The sequence below is a fragment of the Mixophyes fleayi genome, chromosome 6 (genome assembly GCF_038048845.1).
Source record: "Mixophyes fleayi isolate aMixFle1 chromosome 6, aMixFle1.hap1, whole genome shotgun sequence".
Classification (NCBI taxonomy): Eukaryota; Metazoa; Chordata; class Amphibia; order Anura; family Limnodynastidae; genus Mixophyes; species Mixophyes fleayi.
The window spans coordinates 54,609,994-54,636,845 of NC_134407.1; the positions used below are offsets into that span (position 1 = coordinate 54,609,994).

The following is a 26,852-nucleotide window of genomic DNA, read 5'->3' on the forward strand; positions in this document are numbered from 1 at the left end:
TAGGAACATTTTAAAGGAAAAAATGCAGGTTGCCTAATGACCCAGACCCTGGATACCCCAACTGGTAGCTCAATAGCCTTCAGATGTTAAATGGTATATAATGTGTTCTATTTAACATATTTTTTCAGCCCTTTTTCATGCATCTACATACCTTTCAATATTTCAGCTTCTCTAAAGGGGGAGAGGGTTCAGACCATACTTGCCCACATTTGAAACCAGAGCATGGTGACATGATTACTGCGTGGTGGCCCCATCCCATGCTGGTGCAGTGCCATGATTTGCGACATAATGCAGCATGGGGCTATGATGACACAAATCATGTCTTCAAGTCCCACCTACGTCCACTTTAATAATGATATAGATTTGAAATAGCCAATAGGTTCACATTCTAAGCAATAATATGCTAGTCGCTAATGACAGCCCAATGACATTTTGTATAAAAGCCTAAATAAAAGAGAAATATGTGGTGTTCTACTACACAATAAGATATTCTGTATGTGCTACTGTAACCAGTTTAAATATAATCCTGGTTAAATTGTCTTTTTCATTGCTGACATATCTAAGACACAAAAATAAGATTTTCATCCTATGATGCATGTGCATTAAAATATATGGACAAAATTATTGAACCTACTATGCCTATGCTAAATGCAGAGCCTCTTTCCATTCCTTTTCACAGTGATAACAGTCTGCCTCTGTTTTTTAATTAATTTCCAAAAGCAATACATTTGCTTTAATTAGTTTAAAAAAAGACATTACCAGTAGTTGTTTCAGCGCAAATTATTGCATTTGACATATAGGTGGGAAAAGAAGCAGATTATTGGGTCAGTGTGATATGCAGTTAGGATGACAGGAATGTATATACTGTTGTGATTGGTTGTCTGTAACTAGGAGAGTGTGACGTTATCAACCAGCGCCTGAGGAGCGCCACCTACCAGTTTCTATTAGCAGTGATTCCGCAATGGAATCAAACCGGGACGAGGCGGAGCGCTGTATAGGCATTGCCCTGAATGCCATCAAAAGCCAGAACCCGGAAAAAGCCCTGCGGTTCCTGGAGAAGGCCCAGAAGTTGTTCCCCACGGACCGGGCTCGAGGTAAGGGCTGTGAACGATAACCGGAGATTCGGCGGGGAGGGGTAAGCTGGCTCTGAGGGCAGCTATTGCGTCACATCTACTGACTGCGCATGCGTATAGAGGAAATGGAGCGCAAAGACTTTCGGGAGTTGTAGTATTTCTTGTTATCGCTGTCCGTTATTACTACTTTTTCATATAATTATTCACATTTGCAAATATTGTAATGAGACAGCATTGCAGACAGTCCTGTAGTGTGTGGCCGCTGTCGTCCAATACAATTGATGTGTTCCCATAATCATGTTTTTGGAAATCTAGTTGACTACAGAGCGGAAAACATGGCCGTCCACAGCTGCATTATGGGAATTGTGGTTGGATTCTTGTAAGCTCTGTAAAGCCTTGGTGAATATGTGATGTACGGCTAGCTGGTAGCCTGTATTTTTCTGTAAAATAATAGAATGTAGTGCCTGGAATCTTGGCGATTGTATTTAATCGACCACTCCTGTAGATCTATAACATAAATATGAACCCAAGATATGGAGTGCACTACATCCCCCATAATGCATCCTGGTCAGGGAGCTATTAAGTACAGTCAGCCTAAAACAGCAGTGGTTAGCATAATGACCGGCCTGTGACTGTGGTACAGGCCCAGGCAGTAGGCTAGGAGATAAACAAGCCAAAACTTTGCCGTAGTCATTTGTTATGTCTTCATTTTCAGCCAGAAACTGTCACGTTATGTATCTTCTTCTATATCTCTTTACCTGTCTGTTTTGGTATGGTAATAACTGTGACAGTTCTATTGGCTACAGATGGAATAAATAACCTTCTATAATATAGAATATACCATAATTTTATGTGCAAAATGTCATTGTTTTCATACTATAGACTATTCTAATTCATGAATGGGTCATGTGACAGCAAATGCGTGATACTAGTAGGTTAATTGGCTGCTGTCAAAAATTAATCCTAGTGTGTGTTAGGGAATTTAGACTGTAAGCTTCTGATGTGAGTGACAAATATTCTCTGTACTGTGCTTTGGAATTGGTGGCGCTATATAAAAAAGATGATTATCAAGATCACTTTGAGAGGTCTTGGATTTAATTTGCAGTAATTTTTAATTTACAGTGAAAAGCAGAATTCTACCTTTTCTGTCAGCTGAAGTCATAGCAGTTCACTATAGTTATTGAGAACATATAAGTAGATGTTAAACTATGTTTAAACTGTGAATCGATTTGAATGATGCCTATTTTAGACCCAAATTTTGTTCAATGTTTCTTCTATACTGATCCATATTAATGCTGGTGTCAGGCACTTTGACCACAAGCGCTTTTCAAACTAGAAAAGCGCTAGAGTTCATAGATCTCAAATTGCTCAGTGTTGGCACATTGAGGTGAATGGGGAACGCTCTCCCTGTCAAACCAGAACGATTAGGCTCAAAAAACATGTAGACAGCTTCTTCAAAGTTTATTCACTCCCAGGTGACAGGAGATTGTGAGTGTTCCCTATCCAAAACGATCTTTTGTATCTTCATCATCATCATCATTTATTTATATAGCGCCACTAATTCCGCAGCGCTGTACAGAGAACTCACTCACATCAGTCCCTGCCCCACTGGAGCTTACAGTCTAAATTCCTTACTATAAACACACACACACAGACAGACAGACAGAGACACAGACTAGGGTTAATTTTCTGACAACTATATCTAATTTACATTTACATTTATATTTTACATCAGTGGCATGTTATTGTTTTGATAGTGACCTTATAATAAATTGGCCCTGAAAAGCTCTGCTCTCTTGCGGTCCATGTATGATTGTTTTTCATTCAGTAGATCAATCAGTATGGCAGTGCCCTCTCAAAATAATACTTGCAAATATAGTAGGAGTTGATGTTCTCTGTGCAACATGAGTAATGTTGTATGTCTTCTTAAACAGTAATAAAAATAAAGATTGAATCCCACCTTTAAAGATTATATGTATGTTTAATCACGCAAAAGCAAATATATATATATATATTTTTTTTTCTCTTTTTCATAAATAATTTTATTCTATACATAACTGTGCAGATTGGAGCCTTATATCTGTTCAGCATTTGGGCTTGAGCGGCTCAATTACTTGGGATGCCTTTGTGCTCTAGGCAGATAACCTTTATCAGCCTGTGGGAAAACACATATATTCGGCCAACCGAATATATGTGTATTCCCAAAATTGATCTGGACATTATAGATTGGATCATTGGGAGCATCTGAAGCATTGAAGGTTGAGGGAGAGTTTTGTGGGATGGGGAAAGCAATTCCATACGTGGGGAGCAACACAGTAGGAGTTTTGGAGATGGGAATGAAAGGACATCCTAAGAGGGGAAGAGAGGTATACTTCATAGGCGGAGTTTTTTGAGTTGGAGTGTAGTGACATCAGGAGGGAAGATGATGAGCTCACATTTGGACACTTTAAGGTAGTGTTGGGGGATCCAGAGGGACACATGGAGTAGGAAGAAGTGGGAGAGGTTGATGTAGGACAGGTAGATTTGGGTGTCATCTGTGTGGAGTTGGTGCAGAAGAGTAGAGGGCCAAGAACATCCTTAAGTGACCTCTGTAGAGTGTGGAAAAGAAGTGGAACAAGTGTCAGAAGTAGAGACGCTGAAGGTACCACCTGAGTGGTAGATGACAAACCATAACATGACAGTATCACGAAGGCCAAGAGAGAAGGGGGTCAAGGAAAAGACAGAGATGAAGTGTCAAAGGCAGTGGAGAGGTCAAGGAATATGAGGAGCATGAAGTGGCCATTTGACTGCTGCACGTAAGTCATTGGTCACTTTCATGAGGGCAGACCTTTTTTCTACCCCGAAGAGGTGAACTGCGGCCCCCAGCCAGCTTCTCCCAATCACACTTATTCTCTGCTTTATTGTAAAGAGGAGAATAAGACTCTATGGGAGAAGCTATCTTCTGTGTTTCAGTCAAATAAAGTTCCCTTGAAAGAATGTTACATGCTTTGTTATGCAGTAAATGGTTCATTTTCTAATAGTAACGAAATGTAAGCATTTGTCTATGCTCGTTAAAAGGCTGGTTAACTAGCTGGTTTGCACTAAATTGGAATGCACTTTCTCAAGATGGGTAGCGCAGCTCTGTCTGCAGATAGACTAAACTTATGTACTGTAAATGGAGTGCCCATTCTCAATGGTCAGATCATTTGTAAATTACATTGTCCAAATAATATAAGCATTTTACACAATAATACTTTCAATGAAAAACCAAACCTTAATTTAAAAGTTATTTTGTATACGTGACAAGAAGGGATGCTGGTGAGACATTAAAAGAATATAAGAGTTAATCCATAGATGTAGAAATGAGACAATGCAGAACAACCAGCGATCCTTTATTTAGACGCAAGTAATTATAGAGCAATTTCTCATAGTGTCCCCATGCTGTTCAGCTAGCTCTACCCGAGCATCAATAAACATGGCTCTTTATACCTTTCAAAAGTATTGTTGATATACATAGTACAAGTCATACACAGCACATCATGACATTAGCAAACACAGCAATTGGTTATATATTATGAGAGAAAATAACGTGTATAGAAGTCAAAACATAGTTTACATCAAGGAGTCTTGGCAGAACACCAAACTTCTTGATTTTGTGAGCTCAAATGTGAAAAATTGCAGCTTAACTTCAAAGATATATTTCTATATACATATTCCATTATTCTCCTAACAAATTAAACCAATGACAAAAGTAACTAACTGAATATATACTATTTTAGTAAATTATTTGGGACAAAGTTTCTTTGCCACACTAGGGGGTAGATTCAATTCACTGTGTTGCTCTTTAGAACGTGGGTCGCGCACTGTTGCTGTTACTGCGGTTGATAATAGATGTGCGTTATTAAAACCCGCCTCTTTAGACAAGCTTATAATATTCCTCAACCACCCTCTTAATCTCCCTAGGTTACCCTATTACCACCCTCTACACAGCCAACACAAGACAACAACCCTCAGACCAGCACAGTTGTGTGACTCAACATACAGCCCACTAAATACTTTTTAACCTTTGCAATGTAGCTGGACAAAAATGATGCAGTACCTACACTTATATATCAAGCCATTGTCCCATAGATCGTAAGCTTGCGTCCTGGGCTCTCTTACCTCTCTGTATGTATTACCCAGTATTGCTTTATTAATGTTTGTTCCTAATTGTAAAGCACTACGGAATTTGCTGGCGTTATATATAAAGAAATGATGATGATGATTATTAGTTACTACGGTAATTTCAACGCTGAATTTTGCTTGCAGCTCTGTAATGGTAATAATGCACGTATTGCATTGTTCTAAAGAACAACACTGGATACTGATTCTGCCCCTAGGACTTTAATTTAGCCTGGGTAAAATCTTTGGCATATTGAAACATATTGCCCATAAAGCTATTTTCAATTTAAGTAATTCCTTTCTTTCAAGATTACCACAAGGAAGCCAACAAGACGTATGCTGATTCTCTTCATGTTCCCTAATTTTAGGGAGTCTTAGGTGGACTTGGGATGAGGACGTTATTGTGTTCACAAATGAAATGTGCCTTTTGCACAAAACGCACACCCTACCTTTGTACCAGCGCATCAAGGATAGATGTCTGTGCAAATCTTAAGCCACCGGTGCTCAAACTTGGCATTTGAGATGATGCTTCATACTCCTGGGGGTATATTTACTAAACTGCGAGTTTGAAAAAGTGGAGATGTTGCCTTTAGCAAACAATCAGATTCTAGTTATCTTTTATTTAGTACATTCTACAAAATGAGAACTAGAATCTGATTGGTTGCTATAGGCATCATCTCCACTTTTTCAAACCCGCAGTTTAGTAAATATTCCCCCTAAAGTTTATCATTTGGAGTAAAGACCCTCATTGTGTAAGTGCATCACCCAATGGGGAATTATTTACTACACATGGTGGTGATTAATTTACATTTTAACCACAAGGGTGGTAGACGGTAATTGATCATGGTACATCGTACCCACTGTAATTACCTATGATAATTAGGGGTGTGCACCGGGCACTTGTAGTGTTTTGGGTTCTGATTAGCTTGAGGTTTTGGGTTTTGATTTGTTTTGCCAAAACACCTGACGAAAGGTTTTGGTTCTGATTTAGGGTTTTGGGTTCTGATTTATTTTTAAAAAAGCATAAAAAGCGCTAAAATCCATTTTTGTTTTTTTTTTACACTCCTACGCTATTATTAACCTCAATAACAATCATTTCCACTAATTTCCAGTCTATTCTGAACACCTCACACCTCGCAATATTCTTTTTAGTCCAAAACGTTGCACCAAGGTAGCTTTCTGGACTGCGTAGTGGAGTGGGCCCGGTACCCAATTTGGTACCCGGGCCACAATATATCACCCTCAACTGGTCTGAATTCCACTGCACAGCTGCCTGCTCCTACATCCTCTGCAGCATATACAGGGTGTAGTTCTAGCGCGTCAATACCTCTTGTTTTTGACGATGCCAGGTCATTTTCATTAACTTTGGATTTGCCCCCAACACTGAATGTAGTTTAATATCTGATACGCATCTATCTGGACTGCGTAGTGGAGTGGCCCCGGTACCCAATTTCTCTTGCACTGCTTAAAAATTGAACGTATTAAATGTAATATAGATTGCAGTACCTATTCTCTGGAACTGCTTAAAGAATACGTAGTAAATGTAATATACATTGCAGTTCCTATTTTTTGGACTGCAGAAACAGTGAATGTAGGTATTGCAGTACTAATATTTCAGGACTGCAATAATATATTGCTCTAGAATTTTTTTAGACTTTTTAAATTATTTTAATATTTTTTTTGGGAGTTTTTAATAATTAGACAATTACTATGGACTTAGCACAAAAATGCACAGAACTAAAGCACCATTGGACTCAGCAGGACAGACACTGGCCAAAGCACCACTGGACTCAGCAGGACAGAGCACAGGACAAAAGGACCACTGGACTCAGCAAGGACAGAGCACTGGACACATGCATAAAGCACAACTTGACTGATCACGCAGGAGTACCACTACCCTACAACCTCCATCTACCCTGATCACAGCCCAAATGAAAATGGCGGCCGCTAGCGGGGAATTTATGCAATCCGAGTCTCGCGAGATCCGACGCGAGACTTGGACGTCAGAGCCTCAGTTTCATTTTTTTGGGTGCCGGAAATACCCGAACAGTGCTCAGGTCCCGTCGGATCCGCACTGTTCGGGTGGGCTCGGATTAGCGGAATCCGAGCCCGCTCATCCTTAATGAGAATAGGATCTTTCCATTTATTCATATATATGCACATCGGTGGAAATTGACATCTGGATCTATATAATCGGCTTATGGATCAAAAACTTTGAATATATGAGCATTGAAGATATTTTTCTGGACTATATATTCTCAGACTGGAATCTTGTTTGCATTTGGTATTGCTATAGAAATAGTATATTTCGAATTGCATATGATGTTCCTGTTTGTTTGAAGTATAAGCGCCATATCTGTTTACTGAATTTATACATCAAATTCATAGATCAGTTGCAGATAAAGATGATGATGATGATGATGGTAATCTCATAGGTTGCCCCATCAGTATTTCATGAAGTCCAGCCTATCTTGTACTCAATAAGGCTATGGGTAAGGCAGCGGACTACTGTAACCTTGTTTTTGCACCTATGTTGGAAACTTTTTTTTTTTTAAATACCATTTAGCCTTTCCACTCTCCCTGAAGCTTGAAGATAATATAGACAGTGACATTTTTGACCGTGACATTTTGGTATGATTCCTGGAGATTTACATAGACCTACTGACCATGTTATTTGCCCAGCAACTTGTACTCCTATTTGAATTTACTCCAAGCCTAGATATAAACTCTGAGTAACTTTTTGCTCACTTGGGTAGTATCAGCATTGGTATACATGTAGCCCTCAATACATCCTGAATACATACAAACAGTTACTAAAACACTTTCTCATACTCTTGCAGGCTGCAACTAAAAAATAATTAGTTGCTTATTTTAGGAGTGTCTCAGATTTTCCCCAATCTCTTACATTAGTCTGCTACTGGCTGTAATTTATCTTGTTTACAAGTTTTTGTCTCTGATAAATTAGTCCTAACAAGACAAGTTAGCTTTACTACCTTTTTCAGTGCACACTTCTCTGGACAAGCCAGTCATCCCATCCTGTATCTGATGTAGCTCTCAGCCGTTAACATATTTCCGTTTGGGTGATGAGTTGTCTGATCAGTAGCTGACTAGACATCAACTATTTGAAGCTGATTGGCTCATTGCGGAATGTTTGAATATCTCTGACATTGTTAGATAGTCTTCACACCTGTGAAGTGTTGGTACTGAAGGGATGAGCTATCCTGCGGGTTACTCAATATTATGACTAGGTGGACAGATGATAAAACAGCTGCTTTGGTACCAAGCTTGCAAAGTGATGGATGAAACTAGCATCATTGTGTATGAGGTGTACCAAGTGTTAGTTGTGCTGTTATAACTAGGGGTGCTGCTGTCTACACTTGTGTTTAGTGACAGTTTGTCCAACACTGGATGATATAGACTTGTTGTCCTACAGCTACCAACCTTGCATCATAGAATAGAGTGCTGGGTCCGGAAAATCTTCAGTAGGAGGATTATTATTAATAATACTAGTATTTCACTAGGTTTCTCTTCCTTTACAACTGGACATACAGGCAATAATGCAAGGTGTGTATCGTAAAGATTAAGGGAGAGTACCTGTTTTTTCTTTTGTGTTTTTAGCATTTTTCTTTTTGTCCTTTATAACTGCTGTCTTCGCTCTTTCATGTAAAATGTTCCATTCTCTTACTGGCTTGTTTACTCCGCTTTCCACTGTGCACGACTCTTAAGTACTTTCTAACTTCTTGTATATCCTGCTGGTGTACCAGATGGTGGATCGTACTTATTACCTTCCTCCATCTTTACACATGACTACACACAAGTAACGATGTGTTTTGGGGATCCTTCAAGAAAAGTGATCAACCCAGGGATCCAGGACACTACACAGTTTTTGAAATCACCACTCTTTCGAAAGGGAAATATATTTGGACTCATTCGATTCCTACATATTTAATATATCACCTTTTTAATAGCTTCTTGCAAGATTTTATTCTCAAAACATGTTTTGGGAGGTTTTGTGATCAATTTTCTCCAAGAATTTAGGGAGGGAGGGGGCTAAAATATTTTTTTACATATGCAAAATGTTAATTATTCAGTGGTCCAGCTATACTAGTTTATATATAATTGTCTTTTCTTCCATTTTGATTTCTGAAAAACATTTAATTCTAGCTGTACGCAATCAGTTCCTTAAATAATTAACCTGCACATTTGTCTAGTAAGAGATTACAACCGTCTTTCATGAGTCAGCCAAATAAATGCCAACTAAGTTTTTGGAATGAGTGGCTATGTCGCAGTGCACATCCCCTCTTTCCATGTGACCTACAAACATTACATTTATAAAGCTGATCCTAATTTGGATCTCATGGGGTGACTTTTTTCCTACTTTGTGTGCAGTTTTTTTTTTCTTTTTCTTTTACAACCAGCTTTATTACTTAAATCAAAGGTTGATGTAGTAATTACTGTTTACACCGAGTGCATACAGTAAGACTTGTACAGGTCTGTGATGTTCTGACACAAAAAAAATAATTCTGATTTTATGAACAGCAGTTGGCTGCTACATTAAGAACCAGAACATTGAAATACAACGATATAAAATTTTTGGTAGTACTGTATGTGTTCTATCCCAAAATGCATATTTTGTATTGCAGCAGGGTTGCTTGTGCCATTTATTTAAGGCAATTTGTTTGTAAAAACCTCATTACATAATCTCCATTCACACATTATTTTGAATGTAAACGTCCATATAATGATTGAACGGAGTATTGAGAGGGCTTCACTAGCTTTAATCATCGAGCTGCCGCATTACAGTCTTGGCCCTGGCAGCAGAAGCTCCACCGTGAGGCTCATGCAAAGTGGATTGTATGTGTACAGAGCAAAGAAAACAGTCTGATGGTGGAAAAGCTGTGCTCCACATTAATATTAGTTGCTGCAGGTTACTTTGTATATGTGTTATGTTCAAATAAATTCTATAATACTTTAAAGAAATGAGACAAGTGAAGACGCCTAATAGTATAGTATAATGGTTCAAGAAATAGTACACCAATAAAGTATAATACAAATTGGCTGTGTACCAAATATATATTAATATTATCTGTAATTAGTCTTAAAGTCTAGTTAGAGAAGCATGGACGGAAACCATACAGTGTAATATTATACAGATGCTTTAATAATTAAGTAGCAATTACACGTACATTAACCAAATTAAACCAGCTTATCTGGATAACCGAGAAGGCTGAAGTTGCTGCTCCTTGCCGATTTGCCAAAAGATCCTTCAGTCCCTGATAGTGCTGGTAACGTCAAGAGATGGCTTCTAGAAACAATCTGATAGATCCACCATGAAATATCCAGAATCAGTAGTAGTATCCAAGTGGGTAGCCCCTTTCGTCTGTTCTAGAACTTCTTCCTGAATCACTCTTTATATATGTACTATATTAGAAAATGTAGTGTGCATTATTCTTGAAATAGATCTTCTACCCAGTTGGAAACCTTAGACATTGTTGTTGCTGCCGTTTGGTAGACATGTTTTTATTATCCGATTCTCTTTACAGATGTTGCTAACTCTGCCAAATATTCATAACTTGTCTCCCAAATAGCAGCATCAGCCATTTCAGTCTACAAACTGCTGATTTGTGGTTGGAGTCCTATTTCAGTTGAAAGGAGCTAATCAAGTAAATTTTGGTACCCTGCATAATAATTTTAAATAGGATAAATTTACGAGGCGTCATTATTTTACAACAGTTTGAACATCCTATGTTTTACCAGAACTATCCGCACTGTGCCCCTGAAAACCTTTCTTAGACTGTGGACCATGTAGTGTCACAGGATCTTAAGCTCACTATACCTCCCCTAGCCCCCAGAACAGCCTAGATTATGCGGCATGGATTCAACATGGTGCTGGAATCATTCTTTAGAGACTCTGACATGTTGACTTGAGCACTTTACACACTTGCTCTAGATTTGCCGATTGCTCATTCATGCTGCTTATCTCCCATTCCCCCACATACCAAAGGTGCTCTGTTAGATTACGTTCTGGTAACTAGGGAGGCCATTGGAATACACTCATTGACATGTTCATGGAACCAGCTTGATATGGTGCATTATCCTGCTAGAAGTAGCCATTAGAAGATTGGGTAGTGTACTGTAGCCATAAAGGGATGGAAATGGTCAGCAACAATACTCACGTAGGCTGTGGCATTTAAACAATGCTCAATTGGTATTAAGGGGGCTAATGTTTGCAAGAAAACATTCCCCACAACAGTACACCACCACCAGCCTGCACTGTTGACACCAGGCAGGATAGGTCCATGGATTTGTTGTTTACACCAAATTCTGACCCTGCTATCATGTTTCATCAGAAATCAAGATTCGTCAGTGCAGGTAATGTTTTTTTAATCTTTTGGCAAGCCTGTGCCCACTGTGTAGCCTCTGTTTCCCATTCTCTGCTGAGAGGAGTGGAACGCAGTGTGGTCTTCTGGGGCTGTAGTCCATCCACTTCAAGGTTTGACGTGCTGTGCGTTCAGAGATGCCCTTCTGCATACCACTTTTGTAACGCATGGTTATTTGAGCTACTGTGTCCTTCCTGTCAGCTTGACCTGGTCTCGCCCTTCACCTCTGACCTCTCTCATTAGCAAGATGTATTCTCCCCAGAACTGACCCTCACTGCATGTTTTTTGTACACCATTCTCTGTAAAGTTTAGAGACTGTTGTGTGTGGAAATCCCAAGAGATTAGCAATTTCTGAGATACTCAATGCACCCAATCTGGCACTATTCTATGATCATAGTCACTTAGATCACATTTCTTCCCCATGCTGGTGTTTGGTCTGAACAGCAACTAAACCTCTTGACTGCGTGCTTTATTGCATTATCTACAGTCCTGGCCAAAACTTTTGAGAACGAAACAAATATTATTTTTCACAAAGTCTGCTGCCTCGGCAGCTGTACGATATTGTTTGACAAACGCTTAATTGTACAGCCACTGCCTGCTGCCATTACCCACTTAACAACGGCAATAAGAGTCCTGTCGCAGAATGACGCCATTTACTCGTGCCGGGATCTTCACTGATCGCAATACTTGGACGTCCGTTTTACAAACAGTAGGAATTATAAGTGAGCCGAGAATGACAGCGGGGTACCTAACCCATGGGTATCATTAGATGTGTTTTCTAGTAATTGGAAAAATCTCGTCTCTTTCTAAATTTTGTTAAAGACAATTTAATTTTTTATTATTAAAAACAACAACAACAAGAAACTTGAAAATGATTACTATCCTTTCAGATAAAAAGAAGATATTTCCTTTCTAGTGGTGTATACTTATTTGGGAATTTCCAGGTTATCTACATTTTTAAATTGTGTCTTTCTATTAGAGAAATGTCTTTGTATTTATAAAACATACACTGAAACAAAAATCCATTAACAGGGAATGTACAAATAGGGTTTTGTAAGAAGGGGAAAAAAATGAACTTGACATGTTACACTAAATACGCCAGGTACATCGTTACACTTCCTTTCAGACATAGATTTCCAGGAGTGATGACATACACCAGGATAACAGCACACTGCTTCAATATTGCCAGACATTAGAGTAACTGGAATTTTTGCAGAGCTGGACACCCTAAGGCAGAGATGCCCAAACTCCGCCCTCAAGAGCTACTAACAGGTAATGTTTTCAGGATTTCTTAATCATGCAGAGGTGAGTTAATCTATTTGGCTGGGTCAGTAATTATCCCTGCTGTTTCTACAGACAGAACTCCTGAAAACATGACCTGTTGGTAGCTCATGAGGACTGTGTTTGAGCACATCTGCCTTAAGGAATCACAATCGTCCTCTGGGGTGGGTATTGCCAATCTGGACCGATACCAAGTTGACCAGAATTTCTTTAGGGCTCCCCACTGTTTGTAAATTGCTTGTGTCTCACAGTATTCACCAATCCTGGACTAGGATATTAGGGGACATTCCCATGTGATATGTAAAAAAGAACTCATGGGGTCACTACATCTAGGGCACACCAGAGGATCATTTGCCCATCTGAAATATCCAAATTGGGGTGATATATACCCTATGCCAGATATAAAGGTAGATTTGTTGAAATCGAATGCATATGGTAGTGTAGTCCTGTCTACTGCATGATCCCACTCTTCTTCAGAGAAGCACCCAACAACATGCCCCCACCTCTCAGGGCTGCAAGGCCGTCTGACAGAACCACTGGGCAGAAATTAAATTTATGGCAGCTTAGAGCTCACTTTACTGTTTTTATTAAAAATAAAACAAGTGCAACAAAAAAAGAAAGGGGTGCCATTATTTGTGATGTAGAGAAGGGGGGGCAGTCACAAGTAATGATATTATTTATTAATACTTATTTATATCGTGCCTACATATTATGCAGTGCTTTACATCAGTCCCCCCCCCGATGGAGCTTACAATCTATATCACACACACACTACATGAATTGCAATATTCACTGAAATTGAGCACCTCACATGAAGAAATCAGTGACTGAAGCTGCTGGAAGTTGAGATAAGCAAAATGAACATGCATTACTAATTGAAAAGTGATGTTACCTACAGTATGGTCATATATTATACTGTTTACAAGCTCATAATTAGATCATTTATTTCAAAGTAGTTATTGTTTTTAGTTTTTTCTTATATTGGCCATACATGTGTAAACATGGACATTTTTGCACAGTGTTTGTCAAAATTATAGCTTTTCCTGGACACACAAAATCCACTTGTAATCTATAACTTTATTTATTTTTTTAACTTGTAAATTCCTATTCGCTGCTGACATTATATAAATTGGCCAATCATTTTTTTATGGGGTCCCTTTTAATTCAGTTCAGCCTCATTGCCAAACGATCAGATCTATGCAATTTAGACCAAAACGTGTTTCCAGTTAGGTCAGTTCTAGTTGTTTAGCAATCATCTCAAATAACAAGCTCTGGTCAGCTTTAGAAAATAGTGGGTGCCAGTGTAATACAAATTCTGCTCCTAAATCCACTTTAGAGGTGTCCATCGTAAGCCTCCGGCTCAGTGAGCTTCATGTGCCTTAGTCAGGCAGGTTTGTTACAGAGGATCTCTCTCCATGGGGATTTTCTGCTCTATAGAGCGTTCCTTTAGGGATATTTCATGTATTTCTTCATGATGAAGCAATACGTTAACTATTTGTAGATGCTGACAGTCTGTTTGCCTCTTAAACCTGTAACTGATAGCGGAAGATTTGTTCACTGTCTTTTCTATGTGACCCCTGCTTTCCTGTATTTCTTACGGCCGTGCCATCACCTGATTCACATTGCATTGGACAAACATATCTGTCTAGTAGACTATTGACATGACTGGTATAATTAATTATTTCTGTTTTTAACTGCACCATCAAGGTCTTCTCTAGCAAGTTGACAAATTCACAGTAGAAAACATCTATTATCTAACACACATATGTACGTTTCCATAACATGATAGAATGTAACATATATGAAAAGCATTTGTTTTATAAGTAATTAGCTTCCTGCACATTGGTGCAAAATGGCCGCGGTCTTGTCCTTACGGCTCCGTTGCATTTATTCTTGTATGGAAGGACAGGTTGTGTTTGTATTCTTCAGTTCTACATACTGTATCATTGCTACAGCTTTTCTTAAGAAGATTCTGCAGAGTTGCAGTTTGACTTTTTTGAGCCCTATGCATGTATTATAAGTAAATAAATAAATGGCACGTCTGGCGTTCTTGTACAAGTTCTCTCTTTTGTGTATGGGGGGTACAGACGTCTGGTGTCGACACACACACACACAATTTTGTGCATATTTCAATTACACTCTAAAAAGAGCCTTAATCTGTATTTATGTTTCTGCAAAACTGGGCAATAAAATCAGTAACAATAAAATGTGCGTTTTATTGCAGTCTAACCTACTGCAATGAGACAAGACTCGGCTTTTGAGCAGAAAATTGCATCCAGACACATCTTGATTTTACCACTGTACACTAAATTGTTTATAGTAACTATTTTTTAGAAAAACAGGTTTCACATATGTAAATTTGTTTTTAGGGTTACAAATACATGTGCGGGTGAAGACCTAAGATACTTATGAGATAAATAAAACAAGTTTTAGCACACACCCTACATAGACATCTACCTGTACTACTACTACTAAAATATTTAGCAATACCTCTAAGTTTGTGTGACTAATAAAAGGACACTAGTGACATGTAAAGACAGGGGTGGACAAATAAAAGGCAATACAGGTGCTAGGAAGATGCACATAACATTGACATAAATGGAAATAACTCTTGAAAGTTATGCGCCAGTAATATATAGTTTTACATTCCAAATTTCAATGAGAAAATGGAATCTGGCCCTGGTGCAAGAGGTTGGGCAACTGTAAGCGAGATCTTTTATATCTCTCTTTGTATCAATATGAGACATGTTGAGCTGAACTGTGCTAATAATTGGATCCCTGTGGACATACATGTTTGTACTTTTGTGTACATCACTCGCTCTTCCAGACTGCTCTGATTACGGACAGTTACTGCTTTTTATGTTCATGATGCAGTCATATTCTAACACCTGCTGTGATATTGTAGAAATCTGTCAATTAAAAATCCAATGGATCAGCTTTAAAGGGACAAAATCTTATTGTTTTTTCCTTTTAAGAGTAACGTCTAATCAACATTACAGAACTGGAGACGCCAAATGTATATACAATGTTTAGAAAACAGAGACAGTTGTCTTATTGTCATAGCAGCTGTCCATCAAGCCTATTTAAGGCACATTTGTGTGTGGCTCACAAGCCAGCCCGTGCTAGATGTAAACCCCTATACCTGGGAGGTGAGTGCATCTAATTTTAACTGCATTTTAACTGCATTTTAATGGTGTTTAGAGTATATAGGTCAGTGTAGGCCCTGCATCCAGTGAGGTGCCCTCGACGCTGGGATGCAGGCTTAAAAAATTTGATCTAAATATGAACGAATATCTCATGGTTTCACTTTGCTAGATACACACAGATATGCAGTGTTAAGGATAAGCGCTGACAACTGTCTCTTTGTTTTGTATACATATATGGGCATTTATATTGCCATGCAGCTGGTATCATATATAATATGGGATATACTGAGTTTTCAGTATATCTTGTTTTTTCTCTGGTATATACAATGTTTGATGCCCTTGTTATTCCCAGATAAACATTTACCTCCGAACAGTCAAAGTTAGCGCAGGATCTTTAGAAAGAGTAGTGTTCATTGCTCAAATATAGCTCTTAAATAAGAGATACAGATGGATACACCTGCAGTAATACAGTTTTTACACACAGATTTACAGAAGGTAATCCCTAGTCATTTAACCAGGTTGATTTACTACCTTTGCACGTGAATCGCCCTGCTATTGCTCACATGTTTTATATTGCACTCAGCGAGGTGTGTTTTGTTTTGTTTTTCCCCTGTCCATGCACTGCCAGGGTGAGGGGTGCTCAGCCCCCTCTCCACCCAGATGCCACTAGGTACGGGCTGAGAGATTTATCTTTAAAACTCCCGCCCAACGTATCTATCAGGAGACCTGCCTCAAGGTCAAGTGCCCCCCTCCAAGCTGAAATCTGCTTGAGAGGGATGCTAGGCAGACCCGGGCAGCATGTTGCCATATGCAGTGCTCTGCTGGTGATGCAGTGAAGAGGTCTGAAACTACTATCTCCAGTTCCCATGTGGGGAACCAGGCTGCAGAGGCCCAAAAACACTGCTGGTTCCCTTCTCTTGTAGTAACTCCTGCAGGGATCATGCAAATCTTTCACAGAGCTGCTGTGGGAGCTCCCAGCACTCAGGAGAGAGGAAGGCAGCCCGACGCTGCCGTCAATTATTGGATCCACACTGGTCCACTAAGGGTGGGGTCTAGTGATCATGTCTCGGTAAACCTGAGCAGTGGTATAATGCCGCTGCATGTGCCTCCCCCCCGATTCTATTTTTACACATTAACATGATACTTTACAGAGGGAGCATTGAGCGGACAATCCATTTCTTAATGTAATTTACAGCACTATTTTGCCGGACATTAAACTAAAACAGGTCTCATATCACGTGCAGGGGGCCCTGGCCACAGTAAGTATTGCCTGACCAGGAACTGAATGATGCTATTCCTGGACACCATTCTAGATCTGACAGCAGAGCTAGGTGAACATGAGGATGCAGTTTTTAAAATGACACAAAATGTTTCATGAGGTTATGCAATAAAACCTTTTGTCATCCATAAGTCAACTTTACCTACACTATATGTTGTTTTTGCTAATGCACCAGCCATTGAAAGGTTATCAGTTACAAAATCTGAAGGAAAAAATTCTGTCTGTGTGGAAATGTTTTACAGATTGCAATTACAGTGCTGCCTCTCAAAGAAGTGCTAGTGTGCAGATTTGTTTTATATTCTCAAGGCAATGCTGATAATGAGCTGCTTCCTTGGACCTGTGAACTACAATTACATACTTTGCAGAAGCTGATAACTGTTAGGCTCTGTCTGACGATAAACGTAATTAAAATGTGCTGTGTATTGTACGGCGGTCACTAGAATGGTTTCTGAATTGAATGGTAGTTAGAATGGGCTAGTAGGTGACAATTTTTATATTTTCCATGGCTATAATTCACCATGATACTCACATATTGCCTTTACAGCAAGCTGGTAGAACAGCCTTGGACCACTTGCAACAAGGTCATGGAAGGGTGTGTTATCAGTGTTGTGATTGGGACTAGTAGACATTGTGATGTGATATACATTGGTTGCCTAGGTCATCTGGGAGAATTAAAGGGGGAATCCGTATTCAGGAGCTAGGTTTATCATTTGCCAGAATGACGGGTGCTGTGTGCTTCAGAAACATTATTACTTATGGTTAAAGATGGTCTACTATGACACAGTTCATATTATAGTGTCCTAAAGTTCTATTGTAAGGAATGTTGTTTGGTCTTTGGATGAGAGAGTGGACTGACTCCCTGATAAACATAACATTAGATATTTAAACACTGACAATATTGAAAAGACAAAAAGATGTCAAACTTTGATTTAATATAGAAATTAATCAACTGTAGCTGTCTAAATAAGATAAGTACGTAGACTATCTTAAAGGCAGAAATGAAGATACTCTGGTAGTAGTAATAATGACATTGGTAAAGTGTGAACTGGGATTAGAGGGTAGTTCATCCTAATCCAGGTTTAGCTAACCTGTGGCACTCCAGGTGTTGTGAAACTACAAGTCACAGCATACCCTTTCAGCAATAAACTGATATATATTGGCAAAGCATGCTGGGGATTGTAGTTTCACAACACCTGGAGTGCCATATGTTAGCCAAGCCTGTCCTAATCCCTCTCTCCCGCCCACTTCTGTCAAACCAACGGACCGGTTCAGTTAAGCCGGTGTAATGAATTAAAATGATTTGCAATTGTCTATATGACTTCTCATTCTGCTGGCTGTGGAAACCGGGTCCAGCCACTCTTGTCCTTGTGTCCAGATGTAGTAGGTTTCAAGTAAATCACGGGCTGTACAATGGATGATCATGTACGCACTGCAAAATGAAGGAGAAAAAGGGGAACGTGACGTTCTGCAGAGGTGCAGCATCAAATCCACAAGCAGTGTTCAGGATACATATTGCAGTTTCTTGGTATATAGTAGTTTAGGTGATGCAGAGGACAGAGTTGTGGAATGTAGATTCATGTCGCTATAGAGTTTAAGAGTGTAACCTGAAGGGCTGAGGAGAGGCAGAACCTTGAGATGTGCAGGTGAGTCTGCAAGTCTTTTCCTTCTCTGGAGTCCTTGATTAGGAATGTTTTCCTCCAAGCTCCACAGTGACCTTCAAAGGATATTCCTCATCTGTAGCGAATACCTCTCTTGGAAGGCTTTACTTAGGTCCCTAAGCTTGCATCTCTTTGCAGTGGTCACTGGGAATCAATAAGATTTTAAGCTTGAAGTTATCATACAGAAATGTGCGGCTTGTCATAGGCAGCCTACATGAATGGCGAGTTTGTATATTCTCCCTGTTTTTTGCGTGGGTTTCCTCCGGGTGCTCCGGTTATCCACACTCCAAAAACATACAGGTAGGTTAATTGGCTGCTATCTAAATTGGTGTGTGTGTGTGTGTGTGTGTGTGTGTGTGTGTATGTATGTATGTTAGGGAATTTAGACTGTAAGCCCCAATGAGGCAGGGACTGATGTGAGTGAGTTCTCTGTACAGCGCTGCAGAATTAGTGGCGCTATATAAATAACTGATGATTATGATGTCCCAGGGTGGCTCGTGCTCTCAGTAAGTACTTGTGTGCTCAGGTCGTGAACCAGTCAGGTGAATATGCTTTGTAGGTAAGGCTCAAGGTTCTCTTGAGTGACACTCTGGTAAATTTCTCATTCTGATGTTATTAGAACATTTCCAGTGCTCGATTCTTGTTTCTCAAATTTTCCAGCTGTCTACCAATGTGTCCATATATTTATCGGTATTCTGTTGGAATCTCTCCAATCTTGTTTCTAACTTGGCTGTGCAAGCTGCAAAGGAGGAGATATCTAATTTTATTGGTATAACCGCTATTTGTAACTATGCTTCAAATGATCACTTGCAGAGGAGATTCTGAAATTGAGTTTGAAAAGCCAAAAAGTCACTCTTGTTAGCTGGTGCGGGGCATGGTGAGTCCTTTTGATCACTCCAGGTGGGTGAGTCTTATTGCAAAATCAATCTCTCCTGACTGGTGAAATGATGCAGGATTTCAGCTGAACAGCCTTTCTTGGCTTTGGATGATGCGCTTCATGTTTAGGTTTAGGTTGAGGGAGGGCCAAGTTGCTGGTCAGTGAGTAAATTTGCTTATAAGGCACCCAGGACGCACAGAAAGTTTACTCTAATCAGTCATGCTTTTGGTTTTATTTTGTTCTCTGACAAAGTTAATCTTCGGTTGGCCACAAGGTGGTAGTGAGGAGGCTCGTGAAGTGGGTACAGAGACAGTAGAGCAGGAGCTTGCTGCACACATAAGGTAGTGTGGATTGCACTATGACATGTAGCCACTGTGTGGCAGCAGTTTGTTGTTTGAAGGTTGGCATCCACAGTGTGTTGTGGAAAAGGTGCTGACTGCAGGGGAACTGCTGGAACAATATTCAGTCATCGCACTATAGCAGTTCAGGGACAACCGAAGCTGTTGCCGTTCACATACAGGGTAAATGTCACTGGGAGATTGCACCCCTGTATTGCTTTACTGTAAGACAAAGAACAAAAAGGTACAAACCAAATTCAAATCCCATTTCTGTAACTGTAGCTATACATAGGGGGCCAGAGGCGATGCTTTGCTTTTGGAGGTGGAATGGAGACCTCCAGCTTTTGGCACCCCAGGAGGGACAAACCAACCTGTGGATCAATAAGCTACCTGCCCTAAAGCATAATAACTGCTGCTGTAGCATTCAATGTCTGGCAGCAGAGTGTTCCCCAGAGGAATTTGCTCAGCCTGCAGATCAGCCTTCATCACACAGAATCGGCACATTTCCCTGGCGCTATACATGAAATACAGTAAATTTGTAACAGATGTATTATATGTTAGCAGCAAAATCTGTTTGTGTAAAGATCACTTATAGCAATATATCTCTGTTATTGCTGAATAGTACACAATCCAAGCTTGCTCAATAAACGCTTTAATACGAAATATAAAACATATAAAGCAAATATGTATTTGTGCAAATGTAGCTCAGGTCTTCAGCCCCTGCAATCTAAAATCAGTAGCACCCTAAACAGTTCTCAGTCCTTTCAAATCATTTGTCAGTGATACAGTGCAGATTTAGGGTACTGCAGATGCATAACTTACTCCGTAAGTACTTACAAATTCTGTATTTTCTATTGATTTGCTCCTGACTTAAAAAAGGTTTTTCCGTAGTGTAGCGTATCTCTGTCTCCCATGGGGTTGTCCGCTATGAGTCTTCTTCGTTTGCCTGGCACCAGAGCCCGCTTCTTCGTTGTGCAAGTTTGGCTTCTGGTGTTTTACAATGCAACGTGTGCTCCAAATGCCGAATGTCTTGCTGTCACTATATGGAACGTACACCGATCTGTGTGCTCCAATGTAATAGAGAGCACCCGATATAAGCAATGACTTTAGAATGCAAATAGTTTATAGTTAATGTTTTGCCATCAGCGTTTCACCATTCCTGGCTTCCTCAGGGACGAGAGTGTCACCATATGCTACGTATTTAAATAGCATTTGGATTTTCAATATAGATCACCTTTCAATATAGATGATGATCTATATTGAAAGGCTATAGCGCCACTAATTCTGCAGCGCTGTACAGAGAACTCGCTCACATTAGTCCCTGCCCCATTGGAGCTTACAGTTTAAATTCCCAACATACATTCACACACACACACACAGACAGAGAGAGAGACTAGAGTCAATTTTGATAGCAGCCAATTAACCTACTAGTATGGTTTTTTTGGATTGTGGGAGGAAACCGGAGCACCCAGAGGAAACCCACGCAAACACAGGGAGAACATACAAATTCCTCACAGATAAGGCCATTGTCGGAAATCAAACTCATGACCCCAGTGCTGTGAGGCAGAAGTGCTGACCACTAAGCCACCATGCTGCCCATAGATCTGCACCTTTGTGGAGTCTAACCATTTGCTATAAATATATTCTAATCCAATGGTAGTCTTGCACAAGTGGCCAGATCCTAGTTGTATAAAGCATGTGATTGCATCTTAAAGAAAAAAAAATATATATATAGATCATTATATTATATATTTGGATTGTAGTGTCTTTTCGTTTTATAACAGTATACATCTCTTATTATGATAATATATATCAAATAAAACCAACTGTTCAGAAATGGTTATAATCCTTCTTCTTTATGATTGAAAATAAATAGTTTCTCTTTACATTGCCAATAGGTATTACTCGTAATCAGAAGTTTTAATTTTGTAACATAAAACTTGATTTCTATGAAAGCCTTAACAAAGTGTTTCCTTTAATATATCACAATTATACTGATATATAATGATACTGAATAAAATTGTAAACAAATCGATCATCTCCCTAAAGTGTTTTTGTGAGATGGCACAAAGAATTGTATGTATATCCACACTATAATATGCAACTCCCCTATGTGTGGGTGGCTGTGGTGTCACTGATGCTCTGGATGTAGCAATGGCAGGGCCTGAAATAATATACACTGATCAGCCACAACATTAACCACTGACAAGTGAGGTGAATAACATTATGTGTTTACAATGGCAAAAACATACTGGTAGGTTAATTGGCTGCTAACAAATTGACCCTTGTCTGTCTGTCTGTGTCTGTGTGTGTGTGTTAGGGAATTTAGACTGTAAGCCCCAATGGGGCAGGGAGTGATGTGAGTGAGTTCTCTGTACAGCGCTGCGGAATCACTGGCGCTATATAAATAAATGGTGATGATGATGATGAATGGCACCTGTTAAGGTGTGGGATGTATTAGGCAGCAAGTGAACAGTCAGTGCTTGAAGCTGATGTGTTGGAAGCAGGAACAATGGGCAAGTGTAAGGATCTGAGCGACTTTGACAAGGGCCAAACTGCGATGGCTAGACGACTGGGTCAGAGAATCTCTAAAACAGCAGGGGTGTGGGGTGTACCCAGTATGCAGTGGTTAGTACCTACTAAAACTGGTCCAAGAGAGGACAACCGGTGACAGGATCATGGGTGTCCAAGGCTTATTGATGCGCGTGCGGAGCAAAGACTATTCTGTCTGGTCCAATCTCACAGAAGAGCTACTGTAGCACAAATTGCTGAAAAAGTTAATGCTGGCTATGATATAGGTGTCAAACACACAGTGCCTGGCAGCTTGCTGCGTAGCCTCAGACTGATCAGAGTGCCCATGCTGACCTCTGTCCACCACTGAAAGCACCTACAATGGGCACTACCATATTGTTTAGGTAAAATTAAAGAATCGGTAAACTGTCCTCCACTTCCCTCATCAGAATAGCTGGTCACACACCCCTCCCACTCATCCATTGACGTCACATGTTGTCATATCAAAGGGAGCGAGGTTAGAATTGGTTATTAATAACACATAAGACGCACACAGACTATTGAAAACAATGCTGATGCAAGACATTATTTAAAAATGTAATTGTCTGATAATTAGTTCACTTACTGTATGGGTAAATTAAGCATTACTAATTAACCATCCTATTATCTGTTAAAAATATTAGGCATTTATCCAGATTAACATAGTACATTTATTTAAATATCATTCCATACTTATACATGTTTGATTTAAGTGGGCAGCCATGTACCAATGTTGTTGCAAGTAGATCTCTTGTGAATCTAGTAAAGGATAAGTCCTTGGTAATTGCTATTGGGCATCTATCTTACATTACAACGTCTGTGAGGCATTGGGTGGAGAATGATGGTAGGATTGAGTTCTAATTATATTCAGTAGTGGCCAGTAATTGCTGAGGACCTGTGCACATACATACATACATACATACATACATACATACATACATACATACATACATACATACATACATACATAGAAGGCATTGCATGCTGTTTGATTACACTGACTGCGACTAATATATACAAATATTAAAATTCCATGTAAGATAAATACTTGTGAAAGTGATACATGATTTAGTTCTACAATTAGCTGCCATGATGATCTCTCACAAAGTGGGTAGTATGATGTTCTATACTGAGAGCTAAGGAAATCCTCTATTGCCTGTTTACATGTCCTAAAACATAGGCAATCAGAAGTCTGCTGTAGCATAGATTGCAATTATTGACACAATTTAATTGATGAGCAAAGTGACTTGTCAGAAATGTAATGTAAGCCGCAAACAGATGTTTAATGATTCTGAGCAAAGAGAACCCCTCTATTTGCTCAGAATCACTAAACATCTCTAACAGATAATGACCAGATCACTTCTTTTCCTATAGAACAATTATATCTTTGTGGGCAAGTTTATTTCCACTGCACACTTGGATTTTTAATCAGGAATTTAGGCTGGTATGTTACACTATGCCAGTATGGTGGCAGAACTTGAAGAACGCAGCATTCACTACGCACGGTGACCTAGGAACCAAATCAAAAGCTTTCCAGGCACGACCCTGGGACCATATGCTGTCTATAATAGCCTTGGTCAGCCTCCGTTATGTAATAGACATTTCATCCTGAAGGGCTCCACTGCACTGTAGTATGATGTGTGTATATACAGTATGTACTATGGGTGGCAAGTTACATTTGCAAAAGTGCATAATTAATGATCATGCACTTTTATCTCTTTATTTAGCATCTGATTTATACAGACTCTAATCCTACTTTGTATTTCCTTTTAGTATTTATCTCCTGTAAATATTACGGGATGAATGTGTAAAATATATATATATATTTATTTATTTTTTTATAGTATTTCACCTGTTTCTTTGAAGATTCTAGGAAGTCTGTAGTTATTGGCCTTCTCTTCCCCATCTTCTCTCCAGGCTCTCCTGTAAATCTTACCAATGTATAATAATCTCACAATAAAATATATACATCCCCCCCCCCTCCCACCTGACGACAACAACAGGGTCAAGGGTAATATTTTGCTAATGACACATTTGTGACAATTGGCGTACAGGTTAAACCAAGCGCGTCCAGTTAATTTGTGGATAAAGACTATTTTAACTCAAAATGTAGCTACATAGTTTGTGAGTTGGTTTTCAAGCATTTTCTGTGTGTTTACTAAAAATACTTTGATCCTTTTCAGCTGTTGAATTACTCGTATCGCTTGTATAACTAGAACATTGAGAGACTCTATAATTGAAACTTATAGTCAACTGTCAAATATGGTTTCTGCAAGCAGTATACAATGGGACGATTTGCCCTTGGAGCCTTGCACGAAATCCAAATGTTCTCTTTATATACTATTGCTGCAGAGATGTTTTACAAGATGGTTACATAGTCATTGATGATAACGTATCTGAGCTGATATGTGCCTATCTAATTTATGTATCTCTGTTGTAGAACTCATTGATTCCCTCACGAAAAAAAGCAGCCAGTCTAACAGCACAGAGCCTACAAAACCTTGTCACCGGAAGAATGCAGCCGAAACGCCATCTGCAAACGGGGAGGCTGGTGGGGAAACTAGCAAGAGTTACACACCAGACCAGCTAGAAGCAGTGAAGAGGTGATTGAGATGCCATTTCTATGTACTACAGCTAGGACCTCTTAATCATCCAATGTGTGCAAACAATTTGTACTTCTGTAAGATGCATATTTGTTCTGTTATGATCACAATTCTCTTTTCATTAAGGCAGCGTTGAACTATTCACCAAACTCTGTGATAGTGTTATTATCAACAATTTACACATTTCAGTGAAGTACATTGTGTAGGTGGAGGATGCTGCGGTAGTTGTTCCATATGGCTGAGAAAAGAACATTTTGTGGTTAGATACATAAAAACAAGTTTCTAGAACACTATGGGCTTTGTGAAAAGTTTGTCAGTATATTGTTTTTTTTAACTGTAACAGGAAGAGAACTAAGCATTATTAATAGTTAACAAATGCAGAAGTATAAACGAAGACTAGAATTCTGTGTAATGTTCTCAAAAGATTTAAACTCTTAAAGTATATTGATCCTGCATAATAAAGCCATTTATTGATGTCTTAGAAACCAGAGATGACTGGGTCACCTATTTGTTTACATAATGTCTCCATTTCAAGCTGCATTACACCTAGGAAAAACTGGGGAGGGTCTGGAAGACCAATCACAAGGCAAATAATGCTCCCATACTGCTATTTAATGTTGGTTAAAAAAATTAATGTGCCAGTTCTGTATAACAGTAATTTAAGTATTTTCAAGAAGAGCCCCAGGAAAATGGCTGCAAGTAGATGCCCCTAGGGCTTCGGCTAGGGTAAGGGGCCACCATAGGACAATGTTTTCCTAGCTTGTAATGCAGCTTTAATCTGAAAAGACAAATGTTGTTTCCTTGGTTTAAAGCCTTATTTTAAACAGTCAATTCGAACAATGAAATCTGGTCTTGAGATAGATAGATAGATAGATACGGTGAACAGAGAGGAATGTTAGGACATGATTGGAGACGAGACCGCACATTTTACCTTTCTCATATGAATATAGTTTACTTATCCCACTCCTTCGCACTATATTCTAAATGCATACTAATGCAGCCATCACTGAAAATGTTAAAGTATGGTTATGTGCTGACCTGATTGTAGCCTCTTATAATTGGGTGATTTATTATGTAAAGTTTGTATGACCAACATTAATATATCTTCCATACTCTACGTTTTGTCTTTTTCGATAGGATAAAACAATGCAAAGACTACTATGAAATTTTGGGTGTCACCAGGGAAGCCACAGAAGATGACTTGAAGAAATCATACAGAAAGCTAGCATTAAAGTTTCATCCAGATAAAAACCATGCTCCTGGTGCCACTGAAGCATTTAAAGGTACGGGGAAAACTCTGATGAACTAAATAACCTCACGAAAACTTTGCTGGCGCAGCATAGCTAGAATAGGATATAAGTTCTATGAGACTTGTAGTAAGTGAAATACATTTTGAAGAGTGATTGCACCAGGGATGTGTGCTTGGACTGCCCTCTTTTAAATCTCTATTTGTGACCTTACTATTGGTGGTGAAGGGAAATTATGGGGGAGATTCAGCTGTCTGCAATTTGGCGCGCATATTGCCGG

At 39.3% G+C, this 26,852-nt stretch overlaps 1 protein-coding gene across 1 annotated transcript in view; it reads left to right on the plus strand.

Annotated features, from left to right (window-relative positions):
• The first annotated feature begins 918 nt into the window (after positions 1–918).
• DNAJB12 (DnaJ heat shock protein family (Hsp40) member B12) overlaps positions 919–26,852 on the plus strand; it is a 40,805-nt gene continuing 14,871 nt past the window's right edge. Inside the window, exons 1-3 of the mRNA XM_075216583.1 lie at positions 919–1,094; positions 25,163–25,325; positions 26,463–26,608. Coding sequence (XP_075072684.1) covers positions 962–1,094; positions 25,163–25,325; positions 26,463–26,608 — 442 coding nt within the window. The 5' untranslated portion in view covers positions 919–961. The remainder of the gene's footprint in view (positions 1,095–25,162; positions 25,326–26,462; positions 26,609–26,852) is intronic.